The sequence below is a fragment of the Schistocerca serialis genome, chromosome 10 (assembly GCF_023864345.2).
Source record: "Schistocerca serialis cubense isolate TAMUIC-IGC-003099 chromosome 10, iqSchSeri2.2, whole genome shotgun sequence".
Classification (NCBI taxonomy): Eukaryota; Metazoa; Arthropoda; class Insecta; order Orthoptera; family Acrididae; genus Schistocerca; species Schistocerca serialis.
In genome coordinates this window covers 40199550-40213512 of record NC_064647.1, presented here as the reverse complement: position 1 = coordinate 40213512, position 13963 = coordinate 40199550, and the positions used below count along the sequence as shown (strand labels likewise).

The following is a 13963-nucleotide window of genomic DNA, read 5'->3' as shown; positions in this document are numbered from 1 at the left end:
ACTGGAAAAACTGTAGTAAAATCAGAAGCATTACACAAATCCAACGGGTGCAACAAATGTTTCTCAGTATCAGGTTAAATGAGAGATTAATTGAAAGGTAGCCTATGAGTGAAAACTTTGATATATTGGCGCTTATTTGATGCAAGAACCTTGCCTAACCTAAATTAATCTTAAGTTCTAGTTTCAGCACACAAAGTCACTCGTAATAGCCTGGTTACGGTATTGAACCAAACCTAATACCGGAAAGGATTACAAAACATATTATCTGTGACACAACGCTCGCTCAAATATTACACAGTTTGACCATTATTAGCGTTCAGATTACGGTCACGGCTTGTACATCACGCCACGCGAATTTTGGTTATACAAAAGTCACAGTTTACAAATTAATATCGGAATTTGACGTGCACGATTTTCTCAAACATTCTCATCCACTTTGCTGCACTCCACTGTCAAGTTTTAATCATTATTCTACAAAATTATCCCGTCCCTTCGGAGCTCCTTATATACGCATCTGAACATCATCCTGGCTGAGCTTCGAAATGAACTCTTTGCACTTTACAAACCAGTTCTTTAACCCACAAGTGACGCATGATCGTACCGACCTCTGATTGGCTGATACACATAATAGCCAATCCGACATTACCATGAAAACCGTGCACTGCACATCTTTTACATTTGACCAAACACAAGTTAATAGCTCTTATGAACAATTTACTAAATGCACAAATTTAGAGCCTCCACGAATACCAAACTAACTCCTTCTTTAATTAACGAAAGTATTGTACAATGTTGCTTGTTTGCACAGTCTCCTAAACAGGCTAGTTGCACTTTACAGTTTCTCCTGAGTATGATTCACTCTTTTTACACAGTTCTCACAAGAACGTATACTCAGTTAATAAACATAATAATATTCAAAAATTACCTTTCTTTACATTCACACCATCATTCAGACCAATAAACAAAATATATTTTAACTGCGTATTACACTGAAGCGCCAAAGAAATTGGTTCAGACATGGTATTCAAATACAGAGACATGTAAACAAGCAGAACACGGCGCTGCGGTCGGCCACGCCTATGTAAGACAACAAGTCTCTGCTGCAGTTGTTATATCTGTTACTGCTGCTACAATAGCAGGTTATCAATATTTACGTGAGTTTCTGTGTGACTTTATAGTCGGCGCACGAGCGTTGGGTCACAGTACCACCGAGGTAGCGATAATGTGGGGATTTTCCCGTACGATTATTTCACTAGTGTACCGTGAACGTCAGGAATCCGGTGAAACATCAAATCATCGACATCGCTGCGGTCGAGAGATCCTTCAAGAACGGGATCAACGACGACAGAAGAGAATCGTTGAACGTGACAGCAGTGCAACCCTTCCGCAAATAGCTGCAGTTTACAATGCTGGTCCATCAACAAGTGTCAGCGTGAGAACCATTCAACGAAACATCATCGATATGGGCTTTCGGAGCCGAAGGCTCATTCGTGTACCCTTGATGAATCCATGACAGAAAGCTTTACGTATCACCTGCGCCCATAAACACCGCCATTGGACTGTTGATGACTGGAAACATGTTCCTTGGTCGGACGAGTCTCATTTCTAATTGTAACTAGCAGATGCACATGTACGGGTATGGAGACAATCTCGTGAAGCCATGAACCGTGCATGACAGCAGGACACTGTTGAAGGCTCTGTAATTGTGTGAGGCGTGTGCAGTTGGAGTGATATGGGACCCCTGGTACTTCTAGATACGACTCCGACAGGTGAGATGCAAGTAGGCATCCTGTCGGATCATCTGCGTCCATTCATGTCCATTGTGCAATATAAAACTTGGGCAATTGCGGCAGGACAATGCGACACTCCACACGTCCAGAATTACTACAGATTGGATGAAGTTACACTCGTCTGAGTTTAAACACTTCCGCTGGCCACCAAACTCCCCAGACATGAACATTATTGAGCTTATCTGGGATGACTTTCAATGTACTGTTCATAAGAGATCTCCAACCCCTCGTACTCTTACGGATTTTTGGACAATTCATGGTGTCAGCTCCCTGCAGCACTACTTCAGACATTAGTCGAGTCCATCCCACATCGTATCGCCGCACTTATGTTAGCTCGCAGGGTCACACACGTTATTGAGCAAGTTTCTTTGGCTGTTCAGAGTATTTTATAATCCATAATATGCTCACAGCCTTCTGCCACAGTTGTACCTACTTGCAGCTAGCTACTGGATCAGAATGTATCTGTCTGCTTGCTTCTGTCTCTTACATAGAGAGGTACAAGACAGGGTGCTACGTCTCACTGTCACTGTCAGAAAAAATTACCGATAATTTTAAAACTCTGGTCATATCATATAGTTTACGAAAATCTTCTCATTTCCATTATTAATTTTTCCAGTCCCACTTTTCGTGGTGTTCCTCATAGATCTAGTTGTTCTAGCAGATGAACTTATTTATCCTAAACATCTAAATTTCAGTGATATTATCACTTTGGTTTAAACTTTACAATACTTAATTTATCTATTTAATTATGTGATCTATATGTCATCTGCACACTTTTGATGAAAATTATAGGGAATGATCTAGGTGGTAGGGTTACATGCTGGTAAACAACATATTACAAACATGTAAGTAGTTCACTGGCACAACTGTCATAAGAACTTTCACACAAATTTATAATATTATGGATAATAAGCAGTAATACACTTAATTTTAATTTTTAATGTACAAATGTTACCAGATTTTAATTAAAATTTTGTATGTGGAATAGACTTTGTGCCGAATAAATGTTTTTAGGCTGTATTAAAATGTGTTTTGCTACTTGTCAGACATTTTGTATTTTATGGCAAAATATGACAGAAATCTTTAGAAATTCATTGAACTCTTTTCTGAGGCTATGACAGCTATCATGATATCTGATGAAAGTTAATCTCCTTCAGGTATTGTAGATATTGACATTACAAACCTTCTCGAGTTGCATGGACTATTTGTGACAAATTTCATTATGGAATAGACATGCTGTGAAGGAGCTTCTTGTGGTGTCACCGTCAGACACCACACTTGCTAGGTGGTAGCCTTTAAATCGGCCGCGGTCCGGTAGTATACGTCGGACCCGCATGTCGACACTATCAGTGATTGCAGACCGAGCGCCGCCACATGGCAGGTCTAGAGAGACGTCCTAGCACTCGCCCCAGTTGTACAGCCGACTTTACTGGAGATGGTGCACTGAAAAATTACGCTCTCATTTGCCGAGACGATATTTAGCATAGCCTTCGGCTACGTCATTTGCTACAACCTAGCAAGGCGCCATTATCATTTGCTATTTATCTTGTGATGCATGTACAGTCAGAGCGATGTTCACCAATTATGGATTAAAGTTAAGTATTCCAGCAGCTACGTACTTTTCTTGATAGCATAATTACTTTACCTGTTCCAGACCTCACGCCAGCCTGCGTGAGCTTAAACGCGTGCCTTTCGGCTTCCTCCAAACCCCTGCCAATTCACAACACTTCTAATATTCTTAACTCCTTGAATACATGCCTACAAGATGTTTGTGAACACTGTATATCATTCTCACAACTTGCTTTTGTGTTATCTTTATTTTCTTCCTAAGTGATGTGTGACATCACGTACATAATTGTACCGTAAGACACTAGTGAGTGAGCTAGTTTCCATTAACTTTTCGTATGTAAAAGATGACAGCAGCCTCAAGCGTACATAAAAATGTTATCAATGACGATGCTGCTGGTTATCATAACTCCTCATGCAAATTGTGTCAGATGTCATAATGAAGGTGAAGGGACTCCAGCATAGATTGTGTATGCTCCAAAGAATTTAATTGCAATCAGCACTAAGTATTACCACATTATCAGTTGGAGAACTGTATATTATGGCTGTTACCATTAACTTTCCATAAATTTCTGATGTTGTATCTCAGGCTTTAAAATGGTGATCATTATCAAACCTGAGAATATTGCTTCTTTCATATTTCTATCCCTTTTTAGTGTAAGTGGCAAGTTATCCTTCCTTCATATCCAGTCTGTACTTACTGGAGGGTACGATGTATCCATCAGTATTCTACATTACTGATTCAGTAGTCTAATGATTTTCATACATGCATATGACATTTACTTTATTTGTAAGTTGTAACTTCTTTAAATAATCCGAAACTGACTTATTTAACTAATTTACTCTAATAAATCTTTTAATATTTGAGACCATAGCTTGACCCTTCTCAGTGTCAGAATTTACTTTCATCTCACAAAGTATATAGAACAAGGAACGGCTATGAGGTGACCTCACGATTATATACGAAAATCATGCTAGAGAGCAGCAGATAATGTAGACCGAATGTTTTGACCTGCACATGGCATGACAAGCTCAGAGATCATCAGTTGGCTGTAGGTGCTGCAGCCACTTATGGTTGTAATCTGGTTCAGTCATGATGAATAATTAATTTAAGAGTTCTCTCACTGTAGCATATTTAAATTCTGCGTTCATATACTCTATCAGTAGGAGATAAACAACTCAGACTGTGTGTGGTGCATAATGCTTGGGTGTAGCTGGCTGAGCATAATCGGTGCAGCTGACTGCAGTCTTAATCAAGGTCGATTTCTGGGAATAAATAAACAACGCAATCTCTTGCTGTCATATCACGAGGTATATGAAGCATGGCAGTGACAATCAGTGGAGGGTTAAGTAAATGGACTGTTCTCCCATGACTATTTGATTAGATGTTGTCTTCGTACAGCAGAGCAGCGTTGATGTTGTCTGAGAAGCTTGACCCACACCAGATGCACTGTTTTCTGGAGTTCCTAATGGAGCACATGCAGCATGGCACTTTGCAGTAACATTACACATAAATTAATATTTCTTAACCTAATAGTTCTCTCTTGACAATGTAGTTGTAGGCAGACTATCTAAATCGGAGTAATGTGTTATGAAGATGGCATAGCTTCCTATTTTTTACATGAATGTCGTTGTATGCAGACTATCTAAATCGGAACAATGGGTTATGAAGATGGCATAGCTTGCTATTTGTTGCATGCTTATATGACAGAACCATCTGCAATGGCAATCAACATACAATACCGCAAGGTAAATGAAGCATTCTTTTACCATCATAAGACGGTATGGTATCTTATACAGCTGAGCAGCAGCTGATGTAGTCATTTGACCTGCAGTGGAGATCCACATCCAATCAGGGGGCATAAATAGTGTTGTAGTCATATCGTTGTATGTTGCCTTCATAGAGCTGATAAGAGGAGCTGTAGTCTGAGACGTTTCAGCCCACACATCAAATCATCGCTAGGTGTTCCTGGTGGAGCAATCTATTTTCAACACAGGGGGTTTAAATGAGAAAATCTTTCTCATAATATCGTTGTATGCTGCCCCCACGTGGGTGATCAACATTTGAGCCTGAGATGTTGTGTCCTGTCTTAGTTTGTCATTCGCAGGTGTGCCCATGTGGTATATACAGAAATTTTGGTTGCAACAATAGGTTTTGTCATCCTGGTGAAGAAATAATAAAAGTGTTCTCTCATGCCTGTGTCCCTACTTACTGCCTTTACGCAGCTGATGATCAAATGGTGTAATTTGCAATGTTTTAGTCTGTACATGTCATCCACACTCACTGGTGGAGGCCCACAGTCAATGACATTAGTAACGAAACCTAGTCGTGACCAAATGGTTTTATGCCGCTTTCCCACTGATAATCAGCAACTGAGATTGTCTCAGACTTTTCAGCCTGTATTTGGTGAGTTATCCTCAGTTCCCACTGATGGGGCCCATGTACTACAGCTGCATGTGGCAGTAGCTGATGTCCAACAAGTAAACATACGGTTCTCTCTTAGCCATGTCGTTTCATGCTGCCACATTAGGCAGAGCTGCCATTGACATAGCCTGACACGTTTCGGTCCACATGTGGCTTGTAATACATCTACATCTACATTTATACTCCGCAAGCCACCCAACGGTGTGTGGCGGAGGGCACTTTACGTGCCACTGTCATTACCTTCCTTTTCTGTTCCAGTCGCGTATGGTTCGCGGGAAGAACGACTGCCTGAAAGCCTCCGTGCGTGCTCGAATCTCTCTAATTTTACATTCGTGATCTCCTCGGGAGGTATAAGTAGGGGGAAGCAATATATTCGATACCTCATCCAGAAACTCACGCTCTCGAAACCTGGCGAGCAAGCTACACCACGATGCAGAGCGCCTCTCTTGCAGAGTCTGCCACTTGAGTTTGCTAAACATCACCGTAACGCTATCACGGTCACCAAATAACCCTGTGACGAAACGCGCCGCTCTTCTTTGGATCTTCTCTATCTCCTCCGTCAACCCGATCTGGTACGGATCCCACACTGATGAGCAATACTCAAGTATAGGCCGAACGAGTGTTTTGTAAGCCACCTCCTTTGTTGATGGACTACATTTCCTAAGGACTCTCCCAATGAATCTCAACCTGGCACCCGCCTTACCAACAATTAATTTTATATGATCATTCCACTTCAAATCGTTCCGCACGCATACTCCCAGATATTTAAGGGGAGCGGTGGTGGTCAAATCCAAAAAATTACGATTTTTGTTTTTGCTACTGAAAATTAATTGGAACATTCCTCTTTAATGTAAACTTTGAATTATTGTTCTACTCGCCCTAGAAGTGGAGTTATTATCACTTTCCCCCACGCCTGCAGAGGAAATGGGCGGCCGCTGAATGCATCCAACACCCTCTCGTGACTTCCTGGCGAACTGCTTGGGATTTTCTCGGCCTGTTACGCATACAGCGCCTTATGTTACGCATACAGCGAATGTGCAAGGGTTGGCTACATTGTTTTCTGTGACAAATATTACCCGTATTTCCTTAGAGCTTACTCCTATTTTCCTCAGAATTTCGAACATCTTGCTCCATTTAATATTGTCGTTCACTTTTGTTCTGGTTACGATGCCATGTTTTAGTAACCGTGTATATAAGAAGAGGAAGAACGTAGAGAAAAGAAAATTCACACTAATACCAAGTTGCGATACTACAATGAATAAGAGCGCGGAACATAGTCTCTTGGCTGTTTACCGTTTCGAATTAGTTCAGTGTTGCGCCTATTGTTGGTAGTATTATACTTCTTGTGTAAAGCGTAATATGCAGTATGTACAAGAATCAGGAGGGAACAATAAAACCAATTTTTCATCACTTAGCACAGCCAGAATTGTTACACAAATGTCTACATGGAAAGACGCAGAATCCTAATGAGAGCGTAAACAATTTGATTTGGAAAGTGATTCCTAAAAGGGTGTTTCTAAGCATAAAAACACTGCACTTTGGCATTTATGATGCAATAGCAACCTACAACCAAGGGAACAGTGTGAAGTGTTAAGTTCTGAAGGCATTGGGATTTACAGCTGGGGTGAACACTGTACGAGCACTAAGAAATATTGACAGAGAAAGGATAATAGGAGCAGAAAGAAGAGAAAGGCATATGAAGTATGATGGAACAATAGGCCAGAGAAGAAGACAGAAGAGGAAGCTTTTGGAGGATGAAGAAGAAGACCCTGATAATCCATCCTATAGTGCAGGAATGTATTGAGAAACTTTGATAGCCATTTCTCGTAAATTAGAATTTTTCGAATATAAGGAACATTTTCTCAAAATCCACTCAAGTTAGAGAGAGAAAATTTTTATACAGCACTCCTAGTGGTAAAAATTACGTTGTAACACAGCCATTTGGCAATATGTTCAGTAGTTTCATTTCAGTTTAATTATAAAGCAATTATTTGTAAAAAGTTTGGGTCATTAATAAAAAAATAATTGGAAGGAAACTAGAAAAGACACTCCAAAATCCCTCTGTCATAACTGCAATACTAAACCACTCTATATGAAAAAAAATTCAATTTTTCTATTTGGTAGTTTATTTATAAATGTTCCCCAAACTTAGTGATTTTAACATGGGCAGCATTGGCACCTCCGGCTCCCCTTAACAGAAGTAACTGCTACCAGTGTTTGTTCCGCTATCATATAATCATACAATAAAGGATCCTTCTTTCTATGTATTTGCAAAACATTACATTTGTCTATGTTAAGGGTCAGTTGCCACTCCCTGCACCAAGTGCCTATCCGCTGCAGATCTTCCTGCATTTCGCTACAATTTTCTAATGCTGCAACTTCTCTGTATACTACAGCATCATCCGGGAAAAGCCGCATGGAACTTCCAACACTATCTAAGTGGTTCAAATGGCTCTGAGCACTATGGGACTTAACATCCGAGGTCATCAGTCCCCTAGTACTTAGAACTACTTAAACCTAACTAACCTAAGGACAACACACACATCCACGCCCGAGGCCGGATTCGAACCTGCAACCGAAGCGGTCGTGCGGTTCCGGACTAAAGCGCCTAGAACCGCTCGGCCACCACGGCCGGCTCCGACACTATCTACTAGGTCATTTATATATATTGTGAAAAGCAATGTTTCAATAACACTCCCCTGTGGCATGCCAGAGGTTACTTCAACGTCTGTAGACGTCTCTCCATTGATAACAACATGCTGTGTTCTGTTTGCTAAAAACTCTTCAATCCAGCCACACAGCTGGTCTGATATTCCGTAGGCTCTTACTTTGTTTATCAGGCTACAGTGCGGGATTCCTCGAGGTCCGCATGCAGTGCAGCTTGAGGTGAGTCGAGGCAATGTGAAACAGAAGGGGAAAGGCATTCTCTCACGACCGTGTCATTTCATGCTGTACTGTTGTAGCCTGAGACGTTTCAGCCTGTACGTGTGGCGTCGTCGTCAGGTGTCGCCGGTGGGGCGCACGCGGCGCGGCCGGCTGCGGCGGCAGTCGACGTCGATCACGGGCGGCCCGCTGTCGCGCGCGGGCTCGGTGTGCCCGCCGCCGCCGCGCTCGCCCGACTCCTGCTCGTCCACCTGCTCCTCCAGGGACCCCTCGCCGTGCGCCCGCGAGCGCGCCGGCAGCTCGGCCGGGCCCATCGCGCACGCGCCCGCCATCCGCCGGCAGTCCACCACCGAGGAGATCCTCATCGCCAGGGGGTGAGTCCGGCTCTCTACACCTTCAGCTCTGGCTGCCACTCATCAGACGCTGCACAGCCAAACATAGATAGTATTTGTATCACAAATCACCTGCAGCCTTCACCATTTCTACCTTATCATTCACAGGTACCCTATCCAATCAGCTAACCCAATAAATTGCTTCATAAGGAAACCCTACCTACTATCCAAACTACAAGAAACCTGCAAAAGACTGAAACTACCAATACCGCTACCTAAGTGACTGCATACGTCCACGACATTGCATACCTAAACGGCCTTATTCCAACATATCCTCTCTTATGGCGATATCTACTGCATTTCTAACAGAAAAAACACACATACGCGAACTGTTAGAGAAGTGACTTTTATATTTTGACAAAATGGACTGTACCTGTAGGAAGTAAACTTTCACATAAGACTAAACTCCAGGGTTTAAACTTACATATAAAAATTGCTCTCAATAGGTACAAAAGGACAGTCTGCAAAATTGACATTCAGTTCTGAGATACATATTTTTCTTTGTCACCACTGAGATCACATTTGATTTTCAGTAACACTTAAGAATTTTATTGTTTGACATTTTGCGTGGTGTCTGTTGTTCTATATCGTGTCTCCCTACCACTTTCGCGCAACGACGCTCTGAGCGTGTTTTTTAGGGAATTGACTAGTTTGAACCTGGAACCTGCTGCTGGTAAGGAGACATCAGACCACACATGACATGTAGAGTTCAGAAGAGTTCCGTGAGACTAGCGATGATATCACCAAATACTTAATGATTTCAGCGTCAGCTCCACTGCACTCTCTGTAAAAGAATCTTAATACTAACTAAATTTAGAGGAAGGGGTCCAAGGCTTTCCTATTTTTAGTTAGCTGGTAAAATAAAGTCGAAAAAGTAGTTAAGTTTACCATTGGAAATTTTATTCTACTCACAAAACACTGTTTATAAATTGCACTATTGATAAAACGAAATGTTTTAATACAGGATGGTATAAACCAACTGCGTTCAACAAAAATGTGAACGAATATTCCCTGAATGGGTTTCCAAGTTCTACAATGGATCGAAGGATGACCTATGCCATATAACATCTATAATCTAGATTTAAATTAAGTTTCACAAAAGCGAAAACTGTCAAAATGGTCTACAGTGACCTTCAATTGTCTTTAATTACTTATCTCACTTGTCGTAAATTACAGTGGCTGATGTGGCTTCTCAATAACTATATAACAGAAAAATCATGGCGTTTCAGATTTTTATTTCAAGTGGCAAATGTGAACACCATGAGCTTTAATTGACGATCGACACTAGCATTACGCAAAAAGGGGGTGTAACAGATGAGACTTCTGCAGTTCTGAGTGAAGCTTTATGCGCTGTTATGTGGCATCGCGTGCGTTCATTACCTTGTCGGTGTTCGTCAGGGGGCAGCGGGCAGCACAGCTCCGCTCACCTCGCCATCTCGGAAGCAACTCTCTCCTAACTCCTCCTTACTACAATTTACCGAAGTTAGTTTAAAAAAAACTATCTGGCTGTGTTCTCATCTGACCAATCAGGGTCTCAATGTTAACCTTAAGCTCCGCCTACAAAAGTTCTGTCTATCCAATGAGAAACGTTATACTTTTAGTGGTGGGGCAATGATTTTAAAGTTTGCAACGTAACAGAGGGGCGAAAAAGTCACACGCTAAAACTTACAGCTGGTGTGGTCCTTTTAGTGTTATCGTAAGATCTATACTGTTCTTCTGGAGGGCTCTATCTTTTAATATGGGCTGGGGGGATGGTCCTGACGTAACAGAGACGCGAAAAAGTCTCACGCTAAAACTTGCGGCTGGGGTGGCCCTTTTAGTGTTATCGTAAGATCTATACTGTTCTTCTAGAGGGCTCTAGCTTTTAACATGGGCTGGGGGGGGGGGGTGGTCCTAGCGGTTAGCTGGCGACGTGGGTGTCAGTCCCTTATCGTAGGGCCTTCCAGCTTAACACGGTTCTGCTCTCGGCTTCTGTTTTCGTTTCTCCCTTAGGAACTGCGTCTGACTCACGGTGGGAAGGTATGACATGCATTTAGGCATTCTTACATTAGTCTGTGGTATTCCATTTGCTCACTCGTTACTCGTATTACTTTGGTTACTTTAATGTCACGATTTATTCGGAGCTATGTGACATACTACTGGATTTGCTTATCATGTCAGGGTTTTCATGGAAGGTGTTGGATTTGCCTGACACCTTACAATTGGAGTAACAGAAAAGTGCACATCACAGCTGTCCCGAAGTTCTTGATCTGAATGATCCTCCATTAGCAGAAGTGTGATCATTCTCTACTGTAAAATCGTCTTTTTCATCTATTTCTTTGAACTGTATCACTGACATCTTCTTCCATGCACCGAAAAATTATTTGATGAAACTTAGGATCGTTAAAATTGACACGATCCTGTGTACAAATTTTGTACCTTGCTGAAGGAAACAAGTACATAGTTCGTGAGGCAAAGCCTAGGAGACCTCAGCACATATCAGTAACATGTATTAGTAACGAGCAAAGAAGGCTATAATGCAACCAACAGCATAACATCGTAGACGGGGCAATTTAAGTAGGGTAGGGGGAGTATAGTAGTATTCCGCCTGAACTGACCTTGGAGAACGAGTTCGAAATTTCTCGCCCGGTCTTAGGGACCACGCCCCATGAGTTAAGGGTAAGCAAATCTCTTAAGACATTTGTGTGACTATGTTACTAACTTGTTGGAGTATTGTAGAACCGCCGTTCTCCTACACTGTTACCTGATACTGAGGCATAGCTGTGTAATAGTGGAGGGAGAAATTGTCTTAGCGGTATACTGCACCAGAAGCCGTTTCATCTACATCTTCATCCATACTCCGCAAGCCACCTGACGGTGTGTGGCAGAGGGTACCTTGAGTACCTCTATCAGTTCTCCCTTCTATTCCAGTCTCGTATTGTTCGTGGAAAGAAGGATTGTCGGTATGCCTCTGTGTGGGCTCTAATCTCTCTGATTTTATCCTCATGGTCTCTCTGCGAGATATACGTAGGAGAGAGCAATATAGTGCTTGACTCCTCGTTGAAGGTATGTTCTCGAAACGTTAACAAAAGCCCGTACCGAGCTACTGAGTGTCTCTCCTGCAGAGTCTTCCACTGGAGTTTATCTATCATCTCCGTACCGCTTTCGCGATTAGTAAATGATCCTGTAACGAAGAGCGCTGCTCTCCGTTGGATCTTCTCTATCTCTTCTATCAACCCTATCTGGTACGGATCCCACACTGCTGAGCAGTATTCAAGCAGTGGGCTAACAGGTGTACTGTAACCTACTTCCTTTGTTTTCGGATTGCATTTCCTTAGGATTTTTCCAATGAATCTCAGTCTGGCATCTGCTTTACAGACGATCAACTTTATATGATCATTCCATTTTAAATCACTCCTAATGCCTACCCAGATAATTTATGGAATTAACTGCTTCCAGTTGCTGACCTGCTATATTGTAGCTAAATGATAAGGGATCTATCTTTCCATGTATTCGCAGCACATTACACTTGTCTACATTGAGATTCAATTGCCATTCGCTGCACCATGCGTCAATTCGCTGCAGATCCTCCTGCATTTCAGTACAATTTTCCGTTGTTACTACCTGTCGATACACCACTGCATCATCCGCAAAAAGCCTCAGTGAACTTCCGATGTCATCCACACTATGACACTCCCCCGCTGCACAGCTGAAATCCCTCTTACTTCGGAAGGCTTCTCTCGATTGAGAATGACGTGCTGCGTACTGTTATCTAGGAACTCTTCAATCCAATCACACAATTGGTCTCATATTCCATATGCTCTTACTTTGTTCATTAAACGACTGTGGAGAACTGTATCGAACGCTTTTGCGGAAGTCAAGAAACACGGCATCTACCTGTGAACCCGTGTCTATGGCCCTCTGAGTCTCGTGGACGAATAGCGAGAGCCGTTTCGCGACCTTCCGTAAACAACAGTGGCAATTCGGTCTCCACAGCAGTAACCTTGAGGCCTTTACGAAACTGGCGACGAGGGTTTACAAAATGGTTTTCGGTGGACTATCCACTGTGCCATTTTACCGCTCTATCATGAGGGGGCTGCGATGGGAGTTTCCCTTATAAGAATAGTCCTACCGCATATGATACGCCCTCGCCTTCCTGCGCCCTCTGAGGTCACTTATCGAACTGTACTAATGGAGGCCTTCAGTCTAACGTGGACCCTGAACGACAGTGCCACTTGGTACCTATGACTGACCCCCCCCCCCCCCCTCGCCCCACCCTTCGCCGGAAGCCCCAGCTCAGATCAACACCTTGTATCATGTAAACTCCTCAAGAAGACTTACTTATCGGCCGGGATAAGTACGGAGCGGGTAGCCGCGCCGCGCCTCAGCACTCTGGCTACGCTGCGGTGACTACAGGTCCCCGTCGTTTGCCCCGACAGGTTCCGGCGGCAGTCTACCACTGAGGAGATGATCCGGTGCCGCAACTTCCGGCGCCAGAGCTCGCAGTCTGCGGAGGAGTGCACGCGCTCCCGCGGCCGGCGCGACTCGTCGGCGCAGATCATCGACGGCACGTTCGCCACCATGACCGTCGAGACGAGCAGCACCTTCTTCGACTCGAGCACGCAGACGGGTGAGTAGCACGCAGACGGGTGAGTAGCACGCAGACGGGTGAGTAGCACGCAGACGGGTGAGTAGCACGCAGACGGGTGAGTAGCACGCAGACGGGTGAGTAGCACGCAGACGGGTGAGTAGCACGCAGACGGGTGAGTAGCACGCAGACGGGTGAGTAGCAAGCAGACGGGTGAGTAGCAAGCAGACGGGTGAGTAGCACGCAGACGGGTGAGTAGCTCAAGGCAGCCGGGGCGCTGCTCAGTACACTGACTCCAAACCTAACACCGAGAATGCTGCTTCCCCGTGGCTGTAGCCGT

General features: G+C 43.4%; 1 protein-coding gene across 1 annotated transcript in view; it reads left to right on the top strand.

The window, feature by feature from the left end:
• LOC126425214 (serine/arginine repetitive matrix protein 1-like) overlaps window positions 1–13673 on the top strand; it is a 109133-nt gene extending 95460 nt beyond the window's left edge. The window contains exons 9-10 of the mRNA XM_050088171.1: window positions 8830–9038; window positions 13475–13673. Coding sequence (XP_049944128.1) covers window positions 8830–9038; window positions 13475–13673 — 408 coding nt within the window. The remainder of the gene's footprint in view (window positions 1–8829; window positions 9039–13474) is intronic.
• The last annotated feature ends 290 nt before the right edge of the window (window positions 13674–13963 follow it).